General features: G+C 36.0%; 1 protein-coding gene across 2 annotated transcripts in view; it reads right to left on the bottom strand.

Annotated features, from left to right (window-relative positions):
• The window catches only part of arhgef2a (Rho guanine nucleotide exchange factor (GEF) 2a), a 54,330-nt gene that overhangs the window by 22,019 nt on the left and 9,731 nt on the right, over positions 1-22,580 (bottom strand). The window contains exons 2-8 of one of the 2 annotated variants that reach the window (XM_084422960.1): positions 21,333-21,395; positions 20,991-21,196; positions 19,016-19,190; positions 17,607-17,712; positions 17,111-17,150; positions 16,865-17,000; positions 370-532 (exon numbers count right to left, since the gene is read on the bottom strand). In XM_084422960.1, coding sequence (XP_084279086.1) covers positions 370-532; positions 16,865-17,000; positions 17,111-17,150; positions 17,607-17,712; positions 19,016-19,190; positions 20,991-21,196; positions 21,333-21,368 — 862 coding nt within the window. In that variant the 5' untranslated portion in view covers positions 21,369-21,395. Of the gene's footprint in view, positions 1-369; positions 533-6,777; positions 7,046-16,864; positions 17,001-17,110; positions 17,151-17,606; positions 17,713-19,015; positions 19,191-20,990; positions 21,197-21,332; positions 21,396-22,580 lie in introns of those variants that run through there. The other variant, XM_084422959.1, reaches the window with a different exon arrangement.

The raw sequence follows: 22,580 nt of genomic DNA, 5'->3' as shown, positions 1-22,580 counted from the left end.
AGTATACTGCTGGTCAAACTTCTTTTTACCCCTAAACGAAGAACGAAAAACAACCTTGCCGTGAGTATATCGGGGCCTTTAGACTTGTGCCAGACCTATCAACACCCTAACAACAGCATAGAAACATGCTAATACCACCCAGAACACCCTAGCAACTGCATAGCGACATGTTAAATAAACTCACATTGCCAATGATTCTATCACTGAGTTGATGAACAAACACCACAAATATTTTCCACAGAAATTGTAAAAATCGAGTTTACAAAATATCTACAACTTGCAAAATGTAGTATTCAACTGATTTTGATCATCCTGGTGAAGTCTGTGGGTTTTGAGTGTGATGTATACATGAGTGTCTGTGTGACTCACTAGGGCAACTGAGGGCCTCCTTAGCGGTGATGCTCTTGTTGCAGGCCGAGCAGAGTGTGGTTCCAGACACGGTGAGAGAGTTGAAGAGGTGGCCATTACTGTAGCGCGCCTCTCGCTCTCTGGCTTCTCTCTCCCGCTCCCTCATGCGTTCCTTCTCCTTGTTCTAATCAGAACACAAAAACTCAAAATAAATTAATCATGCATGCAATATACATTTAAATCATCTCCACCAAATTTGCGGGTATCATGGTACAAAAAAAAAAAAAAAAAGACTTTGAGCTGGTCAAAGAACAATCAACACTCACAAAAAAAGGACAATGATGACACTATTGCAGCTCAGTTTCTATTGTGTAACCAATTCATCTGCCGAACTGGTACAGACCGAGTTCACGAACAGGGAAACAACCAACTCAAAAGAGAACTTGCAACACCATTTCGGAAGAAACATAAGCCGAACAATAGCCATATTGAATGTCTAGAAGGTCTGTATTCCTTGGTAAAAGATTTTATCATGAAAACACACACAGCACATTCATGCCTGTGAACTGGTTTTCATTGAAAAAGCTAATCTTTGCTTATCAGCCTTTAGGGGAAAGACAAATGAATCCAATCAACTCTCCACTATAAAAAGTCACTCATTTGGTTCAAGCAAACAATGGCTCTCTTTCTGATACAGTAACTTCATCTACTTGTTAAGTCATGCCTAGTTTGATAAGTTTTCTTCAGATTTTGGCCATTATTTTGTCCTCTCTTTGGTCCTCTGAGGGTCTTTTTTGACATACAATCTGCTAATGGGTTAATTGATGTGGGTTGAGCTAATTAGTAGGGGTGTGACGATATTAAAATGTGACGAGATTTGAAAAGCTGTTTTGCGATATCGCCATGAAGGAGCATGAGGGTGAAATTAGCATAGAATATGCCACCGCTATGTTTACATTACATTACCTCCACTGTCGGTTTGCTTTTTTTAAAAGAACATTTAATTCAGTTGGAAAATGATCGCTTTAATTGTAAACTATTGTAAACGTCTGCTCTGCTCATCCAGCATGGGCTACAGAGTCAAACACAGTGCAGCAGGAATCACAGTTCACTGATCATGTGACGAGAGTAAAGCGAGATGACTGACAAGACCATGGTAGAGGATTCGTTGCGCAACAGAGCCTAAAATAAGCATCTGATAAATGTCTTATCTTGTAGAATGAGCGCTCAGCACTGCCACTCCCTATATAAAGAGCACGTGAGATTGTGAATTCAAAAGCGGAAGTAAAACTCGAGCTCCCTGGCTGGGCAATGTAGTTGTAACCACTTCTTAGCTCTGGTCTCTGTTTGCACTTGGAATATTGAGAGAGTACTTTGATTATGGTTGCACTTATTGTTTGCACTTAATAAGAATAAGAAAAAAAAACTGTTATTTATTTGTTGTTATTTAAACTGTTTTTATTTCTATGAGTTCAATTAGGAGGTCACACACAGCCTCAATCAGAAGTTCTGGAAGCTGTACAGTAAGGTCTGAAGAGACTCATGTGAAATCATATAGGAGAGAAGCCAGTGCTTGTATATTGTTGCCTTTCAATTGATATGATAATTCATACTCAGAAAGCGGAACTGAAATGACATTCATTACAAGATGATTAGTTAAAACATTTCAAAATGCACCTGCAGACTATTTTTCCAGTCGCAAATTTTGTCATGAGTATTTCTTAAAAATTCTGTGCAAACATATTGTCTCGTCTCGTGAGCTAAGTGTCTCGTCACACCCCTGCTAATTAGTGGAAAGTGTTGCATGTGTTAGTGGGAAGTCTTTTAAAACCCTCAGGGACTGTTTACATGACACCGTTTTCAACCGAAAACTGAGAACTTTTTTTGTGTTTTGGCCATTCATTTACACGACAACGGCGTTTTTGGGCCCTGAAAACGCAAACTCTTGAAAACGAGTTTCAAAGTGCACGTTTTTGAAAACGATAGCGTGATCGTCTCCATGTAAACGACACGTCAAAGCGTGAATTTGTGTAAAACCGTGACATCATGCGCTTGTGAATTACGTGTTCAGTCTATAGGCATAGCCATAGAGTGACATCGCCAACTACTGGTCTGACATAAATAATACAGCATTTTTAATCCTTTTCACAGACTCGTGTGAATGGTGATCGGTTTGACGATACTATCATCTGTACATAAAAAAAGCTAAGGAAAAACTTTTCCATTTTTAGTACATTGTTGTGTAAACGTCCCCTCAGTTTTGCCATTTTGACTGGAGAGGGAAGAAGGAGAGTTTGAGTGCGACTAGGTTGAGTAATAAACAAACAAATAGATCAAATGAACGACTGCGACTATTGAGAGGTTGATTATTTTAAAATAATGTGTAATAAAAGAAAGGGAGAGGAAAAGGGGGTTTATTTGTGTTTGTCCAGACCAGACCAGACCAAATGTAATTTATATGACACTGTATAAAAAAGGTTTAAAAAATGATTTAGTCAAAATTAGTGTACCAGTGTTATTTGAGTATTTATATACTATTATAGCATTTATTTGTTTTATGTTAGCATTTATTTTTATATTTTTCGTTTTCATTTAAATTTGATTTTGTTATGTGCCTTTGTCGTATGTTTATTAGTTTATTAGCCACATAGTCTTTCTTCTTTTTTTTTTTCACTTTACGTTTATGGCATTCCGTTAGCTGCCAATGCAACATTTCTAATTTGTATTTAAGATTTTTAATTTCAAGTTCTAATATTTATATTTTATTTCAGCTTTGTTTCAAGTACACAAATGCTTATTTTAGTTTCAGTTTTAGTTACGATCTATACGACCTGCAAGCTGCCATTTTTTCCTCAGTCTGCTGACTGAACAGCAAACCAGCAGAGCCATTTTACACTTTGACCAGTCACTAGCAAAACATCCTCCATAATATAATGAACTATTTACGAATTATATGTTCCTGTCTGCTGCCTTTGACGTCAGCTCCTACACTGACAGGATATTTGCTAGAGTTTAGGACTGTGTTTGTTCTTGTGGTGCCATCGGCCAATCAGCATTGACATGAAATCAATTTCCATTGGCTCCAGAGTAATTATATGGCATTTATAGCTCAAAAAAACACACTGCAGCTTTAAATTAGGTAAATTGAATAAGTCCAGGCATCCATTTTGCACAATTAACAGTGCAACTCTGTAAACTCAGTTTTACCAAACAAAAAAAAGTTTTGATCTGTGTGCTTCTAGAGTCATTGTTCTTGATTATAAAAGCTTTGACCAGCAGCTGTGGTTGGTTAATATGCTAGTCAGCATTTTACTAGAAGCTCTACTTGACCCTGGCTGTTCACCTTCCTCTTTTATACATATTTTATGATGAGTTAATTGGAAAATTAAGGAAAGAGAAAGATAAATGTCCAGACAAACCATTTTAAAAATTAATTTGAAATGTCAACATAATTCTTAGGATATTTTGGAATAAACATAAGCCGAACAATGGCCATATTGGATGTCTAGAAGGTCTGTGTTCCTTGGTAAAATATTTTTAGATTTTATACATTTTATAATAAGATCATATTTTTTCACCTCTGAAAATAGAGATGCTAAAGTCCTGTTTTGGGTTCGCTTATTCTAAAAATCGGCTTCTCTGTTGACATGCAAAGCAGGAAATAATGAGAGAGCACTTCCTCTTTCTAATCAGCAGGAGGCATGAGTAAAGGTTGCCATAGGAACACGGACATGTGTTGGAAGCAAGCAACAGAAAATGTATTATAAAAAATGCTTAGTGTGTTAGTGTGTCGCAGTCCAAAAACCTGCAGGACGCTACTATCAAATTAGCAAATCTAAATTGACCTAGTTTGTCCATAACCAGAATTTCCAGGATGCTTCTACATTGTTTGTTATGTGTATGTGCAATCATCTCTGCAGATTTGGGAAGTTGCAATAGTGCATGCTAAATCGGAGAACAAAGCATGCAGCCAGGGTGGGGTTTGTAAAGATAGTGATACTTTTCTTTTTTTAAATAAACTTGAGTATGACTCTATATATCAGAACAATACAGAGGCACACACTAGGAGCAGCCAACATTTCCAAGTCTGTGTTTATAAAAATAATGTCAGGCTAATGAAATGTAACTGTGCCTGCAAAATGAAAACAACCTCTGTGGTTATAGTCCACTTGAAAGTTGACATTGAATCAAGCTTTCTGTACAAAAGCATGAGCAGTATGTGCCCCAAGCACATTGTTTTCTAGGTTCAGGGAGCTTGTGTAAAGTTTGGAGTCATCTCCTATCAAGGAAATGGGCTGAGATTGACAGTACTTAATGTTGGTGCTCCAGTTCTAATAGTCCCAGCTCCAGATTTAGTTCCGTCTGCTGTGGCCTGATGGCCTGGATATAGCTGGCCTATGGGGAACCATGACTGGATTAGTTGACATTGACATTCTTTGCAAACATTTTCATAAGAAAGCAATTTCCACTACAGTGCACAGGAAAGTAGCAGTCGACGGATATGGATTCTTTCAATATCCAATGTCGATATAACTCCTGTTTATGAGCCAAGTAGTTGTTAAAGGCACACTATGTAATTTTTCGCCACTAGAGGTTGTTTATTCAAAACAAAGGCATAGCTTGATGAGCAGTGGAGCTTTTATTATGCCGCAGAACGCTTCCGCTTCTTCCGGTCATGCATATGCTGTTTTATCATATTAGATACATATTAGATACAACTTTTTATAATGCTACTCTGTGCGTTCGCTCGGCGGCTACTATATGAGACACATGTTGCACACTGCAGTGAGCTAGATAGATATTAGGCATAGTAAATATGGTACTCGCGGTAAATCAAGAATTCGAGATTTAAACAAAAAGACTAACTGTGTTGAGCTTTATAACAATGATTAGTTTTCTGTCGATGAATGTATCCAAACAGATGCTCACCTGTCTAATAAAACACATAATATATTAAAGCGTCTTTGGTGTTTCCAGGGCTTTTACAAAATCAAATCGGAAATCAAGTGTAACGTGGGTATGATGTCATTGATAGGCAACGATCGGACACGGTCCGTGTCTTGGTTTAAACTGCTTATTTCTCTGGATTTAAGCATTCTTAGAAACATTTGAGATAATGCAAGTACACAAATCAAAAAAAAAAAAAACATTGTTTTAGTGGTTTTTGGATATTTAAATTTGATCCAAAATTCTTACACAGTGTGCCTTTAATGGCTAAAAACTAACCAAGATCGGACGATTATATCAATATATCTCTGCAGAACAAGGTAAACACAAGGCCGATCAAACTAGACCTTGACTTGGAAGATGCTCTCGGTTACATTTAAATTTCTCAGACTGAAGTCTAACCTTTGACCTTAGAAGAAGAAGTGGTGAGAGGTTGTGTGCTTATGTGTGAGCAAAAACACATCTCACTATTAAAAAAATTCTTGCCTTCGGACCTGAACCTGGAATTGATGCTTTAACTGAGTGCTATTTCTATGGCAACCTCTCTTTTGGCTCTCTTTCTCTTGAATGTTTCTCTGTGCGCGCACACACACAGTCTGTTGTTCAACATTCCCACTCAGTAACACCTACACAACTCAAACTCACGCTGAAGCTAATAACTGGACAAAAAGGTGCATATCCAATGCCAAAAACCAACATACAACCTTTTACTCGAGATGTCTCCACACTGCTCTGAGCAGTCTCTGTGTTGCTCCAAATTCTGTGTATACATATGAAATTCCACATTAAAGCTGTAGTAAAGTATCCACCTTAACCCATAGTATCAAAGGTGACACTGCTTTGCTCCTGTGTAAATGACATTCAGCATCAGAACAGCCTAAAAGTTCATAATTCATATACATGTTTCTATATCCATAATCTCATAATGAAGACATTCATTTCAACACTTGTAATTCCTGTGTAAATGTACCTGCATATGCAGATTCAGATACAGCTTGTGCTGCCTTTGCATCATACCAATGACATCACACTGAATAAAAGCCATAAACTTACAGTCCTGGAAAACATTATTCAATGTCAAACAACAGCAACGTTAACATTTTAGTCTGGCCCGCCTCATTCTATAATGATGAGGAAGAGGATAGGTGCCCACGTTTATACACAACCTCTAGGTTAATAGCTAATGTATTTTTATTATCCCAAAACACACTCAGAGCTTTTCCGAAGAAGTGTTTCTTTGCTTTGGAACACAATGTATTATGAAAATACAAATAAATTTGGATTGAACGAACTGAAATGACTTACAGCATACTTTTCAAAACCGATTAGCTTATTTCTAGTCAATGTCATAGTTCCTGTACGCGCTAAAATCTCTTATAAACCATGATGACGAACAAATATTAAAGTGCACAATTCAAACATAGCGTCTAATGTGTTTAACTCTTCGGATAAGCTGGTTAAAACACGCGTCATCGCACTTACCCGTTGACTGATCTCTCTCATCCTTTCCTGGCGAAGTTTCGACAGATCCGCTACTCGAGACATTGCGATATTTTAAACGTCTTTAGTAAAACGAAAAACGAATCCTCGTACGGGCAAAATCACATGTATATCCCATTAATTAAGATAAAAGTTCCTTTTGGTCCCGAGTATGTGTAATAGCAGCGTTTTAACAGGCATGAGACATTCACAGAGAAGCGCAGTGCAATAACTTCTGTGAAATACGCTTTTCCTCTCTCTCTCTCTCTCTCTCCTCCCCTCCCCTTTCAGTTAAACGGTGTTGCCTCTTTCAGGAAGCGCAATATGACTATCCCAGACCCCCTCTATTCTTATTAAAACTCTCACTGTAATTCTAGACCATATAGATAAACATAGCATCTTATAGGCTATATAATAATATATGGTTAATAAACGGGCATTTGAGTCATGTGTGTATAAAAAAAGAAATTAAAATATTTCTACTAATCAAGAAATAAATATTCCTTTTTATTTTTTCAAGAAGTGAACGTCTATATCTCTCTCTTTAAATCTGTTTTGTTCCATTCATCAAGAAAAATACAATAAAGTCAACCCCCTTGAGCACAAGTCCAAATGTAAAATTAAACTGCTAACATACCTATCTGAAGGCATAATGAAGTAATATCCCTACGTATCATAAAATGTATTAATTTAGCTTGAGAATGCAATTTAGTAATGCTTAAACATTTATCTGATATCATATAATAATAAACGATTGACTATTGTCGTTTAAATACAATAGATGCCACCATCTGTCATGATGTCACTAGTGAAACAACAGCAATGAAGACTCTGTGGCTGAACTTTCAAACAATGACGTCAACTTTAGCACCAACACATTTCTCAGAGAATGTCTCAGAGATCTAAAAGGAACTGAGCTAATGCTCGGAAAGCTTGTGGTCTACGGCAAAAAGCACCCATGAGTAAAATCAGACCAGTTATTCTTCAAATGAAAATGAAACAATAGGTAGTCGGAATTAGAGTTAATTATTATGCGAACTGTTATTTAATAATGAAGACATTTAGTTACAACCTATAACTTCATCTTAGATTGGAAACCATGTATCCATCTGTAAATGCTGCAGTATTTTAGTGGCTCTGCATGCACCTCAGTGTACCGGGAAAGAAGGTAAATGGTGGACAATTTCTTTTGAGAAGAGAGCCGAGGGGAGAGGAGGGGAGGTTCTTTTCCCGCCTTGGCCACATCTGTCGCCATGCCAACAGTGTTTGGCTGGGTTATGAGGGGAGCCTGGAAAGTTTACAGTGGGCGGCAAGGTTTTGGGTTTATACACATTCATACAGTACAAGTGTGCAAAAGACTGGTCGCTCTGGTGTTTTCTTTTTTCTTTTTTTAAATATGCTGCATGGTTTAAAGCTAGTCAAATCTCTCAGCAGATTAAAGCAAGATTAAAGCAGGTCACATCTTTCAACAGATGTAACGTCCCATCTAGACATTTTGAATTCGCCAAACAATACTGACTGGGGCTCAGACTTACATAATAGTCTACATAATCTGGTTGTGGAACAGAAGAGAACAGAGTTATATGAGCAGAGATTGGGAGAAAATGAGTATATGGTGGCTCTTTCTGTGAAATCTGCCAGCTCTTCAACTTTAAATAGTCAAGCATGCACTCTCTCTCTCTCTCTCTCTCTGGTTCACTGTCTCCAAGGAAGGACAGATTGCACTGTGGGCGGACTTCCACACAAGTGTTTCAACACTTGTTCTCCCTCTTACTCACAATATCTTGAATTTTATGCACCCTATATTTCTTCCTTGTGTTGGTAATAACAAATCTGTGGCATGGGACCAGCTACGTTGTTTATTAGCAGTCAGATTTCAGCCCCTGCAGCACTCCTGAGCGAATCAATAATGATGAATACTCTGTCTTCGCGGAGTATTAGAGGGCTGCTTCTGTACTTGGATACTGCTGATGTTTCTGGAGCGATCTGCTGCAAGCTATGCTAACAAATGCTACTAAGCGAGTTGCCACTTCATAATCAGTGCCAGTTCAACAAGTACACTGACTGCAAATCTAAGGCTATCTATAGGCTGATCTTGTTATTCATCATTCTCAGACTTATAAATAAATATAAGAACAAAATAATACTAATTATTTAGCCTTTTTTTGCTTTTTCACTTTTTTAGATTTAAATTTATTAAAAAAAAAAAAAATCTCAAAAACATTACAAATAATAATTAAAAACCTAAAACAAAGATAAGAGTTAAACTATTTATCCAATAGAAAAGAAAAAGGGATTATCTTTTAATCAAAAAGTATATATATATTTTTTTTTTTTCCATAATTAGCTTTAAATGAAGAACAAATTAAGACCTGAGTAAAAGGTAATTTGTTTTCTTCAGAGCTCTAGAAGGCCACATACACACTCCAAAGTTTCAGGAATGAAAACAGAATTTAAATACAAGAGTGAATCCCATATGTGTACGGAACATGAATCATTCCAACAACTGACATCATGGTAACCATATCAATGTTCTGGAATCTTGAATGTTTGGTATCTGCTGTTTTTGACCCAAATAATATTACAGAGACCAAAGATTTGTTCTGCAATTTTAACTAAACCACCACTTGGGCTGCGTTTCCCAAAAGCATTGTTAGCCAACTATGTCCGCAAGTTCCTTCGTTATCAGCATATTTCAACGAGTCAGTGTTTCCCGAAACCATCGTTCTCATGCACATTCGCAAACAGCATCGCAAAGTTGTGTAGTTGGAACGACAGCTCTCCACCTGTGGTTAGAAGCATATAGTTTCTAGTTTGCATGACGTGGACTTAATAAATTCTCATCTTGAGCAAAATAAGCAAGCTGACATTCAGTACAAGCTTTGTCTTTTATTTAGAATACATACAAATGTATGTATGTATGTAAATACAAATTTACGTCTTTTAGTTTGTCAAGAAATTTAAAGCACCGTTTTTGAAGAGTGCGCATGTGCGAGCGTGCTTACTAAGAACGAGCCTATGATTGAATCTGGAAATAAAGCAAAATAACTGAGCATAATCCTCAGATGCCGCATAAACCAACGTGGTTGAGCGACCACTTCGCGACAATACGGTTTCAGGAAGCAGTCGTGACTAGCTAGTTGGTTTCTTCAACGATGCATCGTACTATGGTAGTTAAGCAGCGAGTTACGTCGTTGTTCGGGAAACGCACCCCTGGTCGGTTCCGTACTATGGTTCCGTACACACTGCATAGATTTTTTTTGAAAAGTCAGAAATTTGCAATAGACATTCTTTTTATACTGTATATCAAGAAATAACTCATTTGACACTACTTTGGAAGAAACATCCAAGACAAAGTTGATTATTAAATAGTTTCCTGATCTAAGAGCAAAAAAGTTCCTTTGTCATTTAATAGATTGATATAACCTTTTATGGCGTCTAAGAAATATAATGCATTAAGTTTTGTGCATTTTGTATAACAATGTGCATTACACTGAAGCTAGAAGTTACAATGATAGTGGGTGTTAGCTGTGGCCCTGACTCTACACTGAAATAGATGGATAGAAAGAGAGAGAATGAAAGACAGAGAGAGGGAGCGTTGCTGTGGGTTACCACTCTATAGAGGAGGCACTCTTCAGAGCTGCTTTCTGCGGCAGATGAGAAAATGTGTTTTTCTGTGTGAGTGTGTATTTGACAGTAGGAGTTATAGTGAGGACAGTGTGTGTGTGTGTGTGTTTCTGCAGAGATAATGACCAGGTTCTGGAGGCTGAAGCCCACGAGGCCTGTCATTCAGCACAGGCTGTGTCACAACACAACGTGATGCCTTAAGGTGAATGTGTGTGTGCGCATTTGTATTCATGAGTGTATTTCTAAGTGAGATGCAGCATCAATCATAGAGGTTAGAAGTTATTTAATCCAAAATACTGTAAAAACAGCAAAAATGTTACAGTTATAAATATTACTACAATTTAAAATAACTCCTTTATACTTTAATATATTTTGAAATGTAACTTATTCCTGTGATGGTAAAAAGGACGTTTTCAGCAGTCATTGCTTGAGTCTTAAGTTTCACATGATCCTTCAGAAATCAATCTAATATGTGTTTCACTGCTCAAGAAACATTTCTTGTTATGTTGAAACAGTTGTGCTAATTCATTTTTTTTTGTGGGAAACTGATAAAAACTTTTTTCAAGATTCTTTGTTGAATAGAAAGTTTAAAAAACAGCATTCATTTGAAATACAAATCTTGTATAAATCTTATAATCTTGTGTAAATATTATGTATTTCATGCATTATAAATGTCTTTACTGTCACTTTTTTTGATGATCAATTTAACGCTACCTTGCTGAATAAAAGTATCAATTTCTTTAAAAAAACAAGAAAAAAACAAACAAACACTGACCCCAAAGCCAAAACTTCTGAATGTTAGTGTATATATATACATATATATATATATATAGTTTAGAGTCCAATTCTCACTATTAACCAGTAGCTTATTAGCATGCATATTACTAGAACATTGGCTGTTTGTTAGTACTTATAAAGCACATTTTAATGCTTTATTCTGCATGACCATATTCTACATCCCTTAATCCTGCCCAATACCTAAACTTAACAATTACCTTACTAACTATTAATAAGCAGTAAATAGGAGTTTATTGAGGTAAAAGTTGTCAGTTAATAGTGAGAATCTGCCCCTAATCTAAAGTGTGTGACTCTAATATATATATACACAGTAGTCAACATTTAAAGTGGATCAAAACCTTTCATCAAAGTTATACATGAATTTTGAACAATACCCGTTCTTGTCTACCCAACTTTGATCAACTTTTTAATCCACTTCCAATGTTGACTTCTGTGTGTGTGTATATATATATAAATGATAACTTTAGATAACTTTATCAAATATTGTATTCCCTTATTTTAATATCTCATTCATTTATCCATTTCAAAATAACCCAGATCCCAGTCTGTCAGTGGAGTTGTGGGAGGAGCTCTCGCTGACACATGTCACATGTTGGATTGCCAAATCAGTGCAAAGGCTTTTTAAAAAAAGGCCCTGTGCTCCACCCTGCGGGCCCCTCCATGACTTTATGAGCCTCCCAAAAACTAGGAGTAAACAGCGCAGCAAAAGGTCGATAGTGAGTGGAGACACAGTTGCTGAAAAATGTTAAAAATCCTGACAGTAATACTCCAAGCACACGTGTTCGTCTGCACTCTCTGAGTATTTCCCACTTGATGAAACATATTTTTATGTCATTTTGGTGAGGAAGGAATTGTGTAATGTTTAATTTTCGATGTTTATCTTAAATCAGGGTTCCTGCAGGTTTCAGTTAGTCAAATTTAAGACCTTTTTAAGACATTATAAGACCATAAAGATTGAAATTTAAGACCAACACGATGCATTGCCAAAAAAATATTCAAATCAAAGAATTCATTTTATTTCAATGAATTCAGTAATTGAAAAAGCATTAACTTAATTTACAGATAAAGCAATCACATTAGTAACCTTCCAGACCCAACAACGTGTGTCAGAGAAAAGAACAGAATCAGATATAATTTTTTTATAGAAAATTGTACTTTGCATATTATAGGCCTACTGTAAAAAACACATAATTAGTTGATTTTAGTTGATCATAGTTGATCATAACTAGAGATGAAATGGCATGAACATTTCATTTAATTATTATAGTGCCAAAAAATACCACTGTTATCACAGAATCCTGTTCAAAAAGTACTAATACTACACAATGAAATCAATTCACCAAGTTTTATGTCGAAAAACAGCAAATAACAAATAAAATTAGCATCAATACACACTAACATAAACATTCAAATAATACAATTAAAAATGATAGCCAGATTTTAAAAGTGTCTTGCAACATGTTATATACTAACATACATGTACAAGTTCAAATAAAGTTGACAAAAAAGGTTTTTATAAAAAGATAAACCTCACATATTTCAGACTTTAATTTATCTTTTTTGACTCATTCTTTTTATAAAAAATGATTTACTGACATTTACAATACAGTTTAGCTTATCTTTTATTATTAATAGTAAAATTCGGTCCGATTTTCCCGTGGCGTCTGTCGTTGCTATGCAACCATGCGCTGCGCTCTCCACAATGACAAAAAAGTTGTGGCTAATGGATTTCCACCGCCGAAAAACTCTTGCTGTAGCTCTGTTACAAGATTTATTTACGGAGAAGAGAAAAACACCCGTAGTGTTTGGGTGCACCCGCATGGAAAAAAACGAGCGCATCACTTCAATTATTTGAATGAACTTGAGCGCGAAAAAGACGCGATATGTGAACTGCCTCTTTTTTGCTACTTTGTAATAACTTTCTGCGGCCAGCGTTTCTGGAAATGAACGAGGGTAAAATCTTTTTTAAGACCTGAGTCACCTGACTAAATGAAATTTAAGACCGCGGATGAAAATCTGGCTGTTTAAGACGTTTTAAGGCCTTAAATTTAAAGTTCAGAATTTAAGACTTTTTAAGACCTCGCAGGAACCCTGTTAAATGTAAGATAAGAAATGTAAAGTAGCGTACTAGCTTATAAACCGGGTGGTGGGAAAGAAAGAGCAACTAAAAGATACAAAGAAAACAGAGGGGATGTCTGAGAGTTAAAGATAATGGCAGGAGGAAACAGGCCAGACCATGAGATGACTCTGCCAGACTGTTTACTTTGCAGCTAATAATCACTGTACACACACGCCGTGCACATGCACACTCACAAACCCCTGTACAGTGGTGGTACTATCTAATGGTACCACTAAACTTTACTACATACCATGGTGTTGTATGATTACGGCATTTATAATCGCTTTTTTTGCGGCATACAAATTTTAACATGTAAAACTCACAAAACCATAGTCACACCTTGTTACTTTTTGCAAGGGTTCCTTTTTCTTCCCACGCAATCCACTTGATGTAATTAAATGGTCTTAGAAGCCTATGTCTAAATTGTTCCCACTCATTGGTAAAGAATGAACAGTCATGCTGCTTTAAGATTGTGCCTGTGGTCTGTCCTCTCACAAGCTCCTTCCTTGTGTGTGTATGGGGTCAGATCAGGCTCCAAACAGCTGACTAGACCCGTGTGTAATTGTTTGTGTGTGAGTAAGTGTATGTAAGGAGTCTGGAACTTAGAGAGAGAAGCAGAAAGCGCTTTCAAGGAAGTTTAGTCACATGAACATCAGTCTGTGCTTCCCGGCTGATCATATGGTTGCGTTATAAACAAATGGTGAAAAATGCATAACCATAATGCAGAAGAGAACATTTAACAAATCCTCAGACACAAATATGTTCACTAACGCTCTAATAAAACCCATTTACAGAAAACTGTGCAGTACTATAAATCTGGCAATATGGTTTAAAAAGTCCAGGAAAACTATTTAAAAACAAGGCGAGACTATTTAAGTTAAGAGTCTAGCTTGCAAATAGAGAAAGTGCCTGCCTCATAAAAATCCTCCCTTCTTTTGCTGGACTGTTTGTGTTGGAGCCTGTGGGCCTGGCACGAAAATCATATTCCCTAAAGTAGACGAGTAATCATGATTGCCGATTCTCTGCTGACGCTCCCTCAAGATCTACACAGAAAGCGTGTGTGTGATTTTTAGTGGCATGATGTCATGGAAAGACCTGCAAATCAAACAGACCTTTATATGTAATGATAAGAGTATGTGTTTAGAGTATGGGAAGATTTATTAAAGCTTCAGAATAAATAAATATTAAATAAATAAAAAGGGAACTGCAATCCTTTTGCCCAATTGTGACTTTACTTCTTGTAATTACCGATAATAATAATAATAATTTAGGTTTACAATGGGATTTAGTTTAAAATGTAATACAAAATCTTTATATTAATTAATTCATATATACACAACCATTCAAGATTGTTTTGTTTTAAAGAAATTAAAGCTTTTTCAGCAAGAACACATTAATGATCAAAAGTGACAGTGAAGACTTTTACACTGCTTCAAATAAATTATGTTCTTTTGAACTTAATTTCAAAGAATCACAGTTTGCACAAAAAAATATTAAGCACAATTGTTCTCAATTGTGATAATAATAAATTAAAGTAACTTAAGCACCAAAACAGCATATTAGAATGATTTCTGAAGGATCACGTGACACTGAAGACTAAAGTAAAGATGCTGAACAAAATGCAAAAAATTCTTTACTTCAGTCTTCAGTGTCACAAGATCCTTCAGAATGTTTTTTTGTTTGTTTTTACCTTTATTTAACCAGGATAATCTCTATGAGATTAAATATCGCTTTCACAGGAGTGTCCTGGCCAAGAATGGGCAGCAGTTACAATCACAAACTTACAGATCAAAATAACAAATACAAAATTACTTAAAAACAACTGCACATCATTGAGTCTTCTTCAAGTGACCGAATAATAGATTTAAAATGTTCAATAGACACCAGAGTTTATAATTTCAATTTCATTTGGAGTAGATTCCAGTCAAACGGAGCTGCATACATAAAAGCCCTTTTCCCCAGTTCAATTCTGACAAATGGAGCAGAAAGAGTATAACAATTTTGAGACCGGAGGGAATATTTCACAACACTTTTCTGTTGAATCAGACAAAAATCATTCTAATATGCTGATTTGGTGCTCAAGTAACATATATATATATATATATATATATATTATAAATTCCAATAATATTTCACAATATTAGTTTTTACAGTATTTTTGATCAAATAAATGCAAACTTAATGTTTTTGAAAGAAGCCTCTCATGCTTGCTTTTGAATGCTAGTGTAATTAAAAAAATCATATCATATCTCATTGTAAACTTTGACTTACTGTAGACATTCTCCTAATTACCTTTATTTTTTACTCTGAAACAGAATTCTATATAGATTTGACAGTCCAAGAACATGACTAACACTAATGTGAGCAAACGAGGACTAGGTTTCACAAGCAAAGTCAAAACAATGTCATCTTCAGACCTGTCATCACTCGACCATAAAATCCTGCTTTATCATGTGGCATAGTAGTAAATTGGGTCAAAGATAATATTTTGACCGCTGTCCATCCTTAAAACTACAAAAGCTGCCTTTTCATTCAGTCATATGGGTTTCCCAATGTTTCCTAAACCAGCCCATAGATAGCTTGAATTACCTGAAACTTGAAAATGAAAAGTCGTCATAATTTACTCACCCTCATGTCATTCAAAACCTGACGTTCTTTCTTCTGTAGAACATAAAAGAAGATATTTTGAGTAACGTCTGTGCTTTTGTCCATACAATGAAAGTCAACGGTAACCAAAACTTTCACCAAAATTCCACGAAAGAAAGGCGGTCTCTCAAACAAATTAAAATAAATTATGGTCACAGTTTAGTTTAGAGTCTAATTCTCACTATTAACTAACTATTATCTTCAACTTTTACCTCAATAAACTCCTAATATCTGCTTATTAATAGTTAGTAAGGTAGTTGTTAAGTTTAGGTATTGGGTAGGACTAAGGGATGTACCTGTAGAATATGGTCATGCAGAATAAAGCATTAATATGTGATTTATATGTACTAATAAACAGCCAATATCCTAGTAATATGCATGCTAATAAGCAACTGGTTAATAGAGAGAATTGGACCCTGAACTAAAGTGTTACCGAAATTATTATGGCTTCGATAAGACATCAAACCTGCAAAATCCGTGGCGGTTTCTGATGAATTTTGGGGCTGACTGCTAAGTTAGCAACAGTGAGTCAGCATTTGCCAGGTTCTTATGATTCATGGCAAGCTGGAGTCTGATTCTAAGTATAAACCTAGCTGTGGAATTTGAGCTGGGAGCTTAATAAAACTTTAAAACATATGTAATCAGATCAAGAACTAATAATAAAGGCAGAAACTGACATTTTAGAAGTGGAGCACAGAGGGTTTGATGTCAATTATCAAACTCTCTGTCAAGCAGGACTGTCTCACTCTGCCCTCTGTTGGACTGAAATAATATATCATCAGGTTCCACTACACTGAAATCGCAAGTTTTAGTGAAGAAGGAGGCAGATGCTGCATGTGACTGATAATCATCATCAACATTGTTTTGCCTTCTAACACACTGGGAAAGAAAGGCTCCTACCTTGTGGGTAGCGGTCATCTTGCGCAAGAAGCTCAGCGTTCGTTCCAGCCGATTTCCTGATACGTGATGCTCTTTGTTTTCGTCCCCCTCAGCCTTTGTTTGTCCTATATCCCAGCCCAGAGCAGCACTATCTATACTGTACCAGAAAAAAAAGTGAAATGGTTACATTTAAAGTATGGATATTTGCATTAAAAGTATGGATATTTACAATAAGTATGTAAGGCCACGCCTGATTAAAACACACACCTGTAAGATGAATCTCCAATCTGGTGGTACGAAACACTCTCTAGATTGCCGAACAAGATAAGAATTTTTTTTCTCATTGAAATGAAACTTGAATTCAAACGAGTATATGACATCTTATTAATCTTAGTTTCCGATTCAGAGCAAAGCAGAAATAAAGAGCCAAAAACAGTAAATAACACTTTTTTATTTTAATTAAACAGGGAAAACTACACTACCATTTAAAAGTTTGGAGTTGGTAAGAATTTTTATGTTTTTGAAATAAGTCTCTTAAGCTCAACCAAGGCTGCATTTATATGATCAAAAATACAGTAAAACAGTAAGTATTAATTTCTTTAAAAAAATAAACTTTTCCATTTTCTGACCCCAAACTTTTAAACAGTAGTAATAAAACTTTATAAAATATGTACACAAAAATGTCACACATAGCAAAAGGAATTCATCATTTCATTTAAAATTGAATTCGTATGAATAAGCTGGAAATCCCAAACACACTGACCATGGCAGTAGGAGAGCGGACGAGGGGCGGAGCTCTTAGGCCTCTGTTGCATCACACACAGGGTGGGGGCGGAGACACTGCAGCCATGCATCTGATTGGACTGCTCCTGAGACAGAAATTCAGAAAGAATGTTTTTTTTTTTTTTTAAACAACACACAAAACTGACACATACTGATAAAAAACAAATTTGTCCAAATAAAACGAAATTATTTCGTTCAACCGTTCAAAACTTTGAGGTCGGTTATTTTTTTCTCCAAAGCTGCTCTAAGGTTGCATTTATTTGATCAAAATACAGTAAAAACATGAATTAAATGTATATATTTATATACATTTATATATATTCATAATATTATAAAAAATGTAAACAAGTTTGCTATCACAGTACATGTAAAATGTATTCAAATAAAAAAGTTGAATTTTCAACAGTCATTTTTATTTTAAAATTTCATACTTTTCCAGACTCAAATGTCCAAACTTATCTTATCAGACCATTTTTAACTTAAATGGTTCATACAGCATTATTTTCAGCATTATAATTGGTATATAGTACAGTCACCAGTCAATATTTTTAATTTTCTCTTTTTTTCCATTGGTTTACTCGAAGTGAAATGCGCTTACATGATGAGAAGAACCTTAAAACGCTTTATAACCAGCATATATTCACCTCTGATACATGCTGAGCTGATTTGCTCCTTTATCTGTTGCTGGTTTGAATTCGTTTAGTGAAGTTCAAAAGAGACTAGTTTTCACTAATTTTTCAATACTTTTCCAAACTGCATAGGAACCCTGGATTACTCCAGTCTTTTGTGTCACATGATCCTTCAGAAATCACTCTAATATGCTTATTTGCTGCTCAAGAAATAATTATCTCTTATTATTATCAATGTTAAAAACAGCTGTCCTGCTTAGTATTGCAGCACATCAATGTGGAACATTGTAAAAAAAAAAAAAACTGGATTCTTTGAACAGAAATTTCACAAGAACAGCATTTATTTGCCAATATGTGTAACCTGTACTTTTCTCAAAATTGAATGCATCCTTGTTAAATTGTTTTTTCAAGTCCTCCACTTAAAATAGAATTTATTGCATTCCATTAAATGCAAGTTCAATATTGAGCGGTTCACATCAGTAGCTTTATTTTATTTTAGTGAACAAATTTTACACTTTCCTTAAATAACATAAAAATACAGTCTAAAAAATCCAAATTAATTTTCTTTGGGGAGGTTTTCTCTCTTTTTCAACATATGACAAATGAAATGAGGTGCTGAACCTTGATCTCAGGAGGTCAAAAGGAAAAATATTTATATTTATATTGTCTATGGGGTTTGCATTTTTTTTCAGCGAGGATCCTGCCTTAGAAGGTCACATGTACACAGTACACAGCTCATTAGCTGTATGCATGTTCTAACCTCTAGCACTGATCGATGATGTTCCTGATGCTCTGCACCAACTTCCTCCTCTGTAAGTGACGTCAGGGAGGCTTGAGTGACAGACCTGCGGCGGGTTTCACGAGCTCTCTTTGACCTCAATGCACCGTTCAGCACTAAGGACATCTCATCCGGGTCCAGATCTTCCAGGCTCACACTGAAAAAGAGACAGAATCAACATACATTGTTATTGCATGACACGATACAATAACTCTTGGCAAGTAATTGTAGGTCGGACTTGTTTTTGTCCTGTCGTCTGATGAGTATCATTACAGAGTACCACAAATTATAAGTTCCACAGTACATCTGCAATAACATAAACAAACCTACACATATGTAAACACACACATATATACAAACTCCATAACATTAAAGATTTATAAAAAACTTCAATCTCACTCTTTTCTCTTCCTTTAGTTGATTTTAAGTCAGTAACACTAACCAGAGAACGACCCAAACTGCAGTGTAATGTTAGCTCCCTACTGGAGAGACCTATGTATGTCTGTGTGTGTTCTTATCTGTGTGTGTGTGTATGTGTCTGTCTCCTCACTGAGTACATTGGCACTGGCTGGTAGTGATCTCACAATAATAGTCCACAGAGTGACACAGTAGAGGCCCTATACCAGCACAGTTGTGAGGACGAGTGAGAGTGTGTGTGTGTGTGTGTGTGTGTGTGCTTGTGAGTGTGTGTGTGTGTGTGAGTGAGTGAGTGAGTGAGTGAGTGAGTGAGTGAGTGAGTGAGTGAGTGAGTGAGTGAGTGAGTGAGTGAGTGAGTGAGTGAGTGAGTGAGTGCGTGTGTGCGTGTGTGTGTGTGTGTGTGTGTGTGTGTGTGTGTGTGTGCGTGTGTATGTGGTTCAGGTATACCCAACATTATCGGGACAAAATGTCTCCACACAGATGGCAATATCTGAAATCCCTGTCATTTTGTGGACATTTTTGGTCCCCATCATGAGGAAAACAGATTATAAATCATACTAAGTGACGTTTTTTCAATATGTAAAAATGCAGAAAGTTTGAATATATTGAATGTATACAATTTATTCAATACAATTTGTACAGTATAAAAATCATTATGTCTATGGAAAGTCCCCATAAAACATGGAAACCAATAATTTGGGCATATGTCCCATATTGTATATTGTAATGGCCTAACTCAGTATAAAGTATTGTAATAAAAAAAAGAAAAAAAAAGTTATTTTAAATATAATATAAACTTATATATATATATATATATATATATATATATATATATATATATATATATATATATATATATATATATTCATATTTTCCAGGATTAACCATTCATTTCAGTAAACATTTTAAGTAAATAATTTAGGTTGTGAGGGTTTGCTGACAAAAAGACACATTTGTTTATATTATAAAATTCAAAAGTTTGGAGTCAGTAAGATTTTGTTTACTTTAATACTTTGACTCAGCAGGTATGCATTAAACGGATAAAAAATAACAGTAAAAACACTTATAATGCAACAAAAAGTTTACATTTCCAATACATAGTGTTCATATTCATCAAAGAATCGTAAAGAAATATTAAGCAGCACAATGATTTTCAAAATTGAAAACAAGAAATGTTTCTTGAGCGGCAAATCATCATATTAGAATGATTTCTGAGGAGGATCATGTGACACTGAAGACTGGAGTAATGGCTGCTGAAAATGCCAGCTTTGCAATAATAAAAAAATGCAGCTCACAATATTACTGTATTCTCGATAAAATAAATGCAGCCTTGGTGAATATAAGTGTCTCTTGTCAAAACAATACAAAATATATGATTTATATGAAATGATGTTTAGCCATCATAATATCATTTTATTGTCAGTACAGATAAAGCCAAATTAGTCACAATTGCCTTTTTATTTTATTTTATTAATTCAGGCAGAGCACACTTGGATCATTCTGAAGAACTGAAGTGCCACAGATGTAAATGTGTTTTCACCTGCGTGAGTCATTGGGTGGATATCCCTGCGCCACGGCTCCAGGTTCCCAGCTGTGTCTCCTCCAGGGGTCGAGCTGAAGCAGGTGACGAGTGGCAGGGGAGCGCAAGGTCACGACCGGAAGGCCGGGGGAGATCGGTGGAGAGTATTGAGGAGGTGAGAATGAGGAACATGAAGGACGGGGAGAGGGAGGAGGAGTGCTTGACATCTAGGTGTAATGAGTAAGGGAACGAACAAATGAGTTTGTGTTGTAAGTGTGCATGAGAACAATTCATGCAAAACTACTAGCATTTAAAAATACAGTTCATTCCTCACACAGAAACACATAATGCACAATTTCATACCGTGTCCATAAGGTCAGGCAGCTCCTCAGGGCCCATACTCAGATTATAGCTTCACTGCTCCCCCTACAGATCAAAATATGACATTACAGTTTCTTAAGAATATGCTTGGGGAAAATAGTTAAAACAACAACAAAACATAACACAAAAAGTCATATCCAATAGAGATCCAGACCACCATTAATCCATCAAGTCAAGTCAAATTATTAATAATTTTTTAATGCCGTCACCAGCAAGACTATCTTCAAGGCGAGAATAAAGTGATTATTTATTACTGAAACTTAAAACACTTAAAATTAAAATAAGACTAATTTAAACATATCCCTGAATAAAAGCGTTGTCTATTTACATTAAAAACAGCTTCCCCAACACTGTGAATGATGTACATGTACAGTAAATTATAGAAATAATAATAACAACAATATTGTTTCATTGAAGAAAATTTGAGTGCAATGCTATGAATGGTCCAAAGGGAATTATATGCTTGCTAAGGTGTGCTAATTGGTTTCTACCACATTGTTATCTAGTTGCTAAGGTGTGCTGGATGGTTGTTGCAAGGGAGCTGCTTTCAGGCAAAGTCAAAAGTCTCTAGATATCCCTCAGGTCTCTCCTTCACTATAAGTCTATGGGATTTTATCTGATTATTTTATCTTTTATGATCTGTTAGATGAAAATCTTAGGTCCATTTCATTCCTTAGGGTGCTTAAATCGGTGTAACCTAATGTAGTCAGGTTTCAGGGCCATCCCAAGCATGATGTCGGTCCATTCGCGATCACCTTCCGGAGGGGTGGGCCCCCCTCGGGCCGTTCGCCGCGGGACCCCCTAAAGCGCAGGCTGCTGCGGTCACACCACTTGCATCGCCTTTTAAGGACGGCCCTGGTCAGGTTTATTCAGTCATATAAAATATTTTTGACTTCTATACAATCCAATCCAGTTAATTAGATGTTACCAGTTTTCTAGGATCTGATAACATATCACAGTTTCGTTTACAACTACAATAAAAGTCCAGCACATGAGAGAATTCATGCAGTCATAAAAGCTTCCCAGGTCATTGCACATTTAGTAAAAATGTGTCGTAACCTCACCGTGAGTTTATGGAAAGCGAGTGATTGGGTGGGAACAGCTTTGGTTAATGTTTTCACTCCAAGAGTCTGTTTATCTCTCATTTTACCTCCCTCTTCCTTTCTTCCCCTCGGTCTCTATGGTTATCGCATAACACCGTTTTGAAATAGTCTGGAGTGGTTCTTCCAT

Source organism: Rutilus rutilus (assembly GCF_951802725.1).
Source record: "Rutilus rutilus genome assembly, chromosome: 11".
NCBI classification, from domain to species: Eukaryota; Metazoa; Chordata; class Actinopteri; order Cypriniformes; family Leuciscidae; genus Rutilus; species Rutilus rutilus.
Note: the sequence above shows the minus strand (reverse complement) of the source record. Positions and strands in the feature narration are given on the sequence as shown.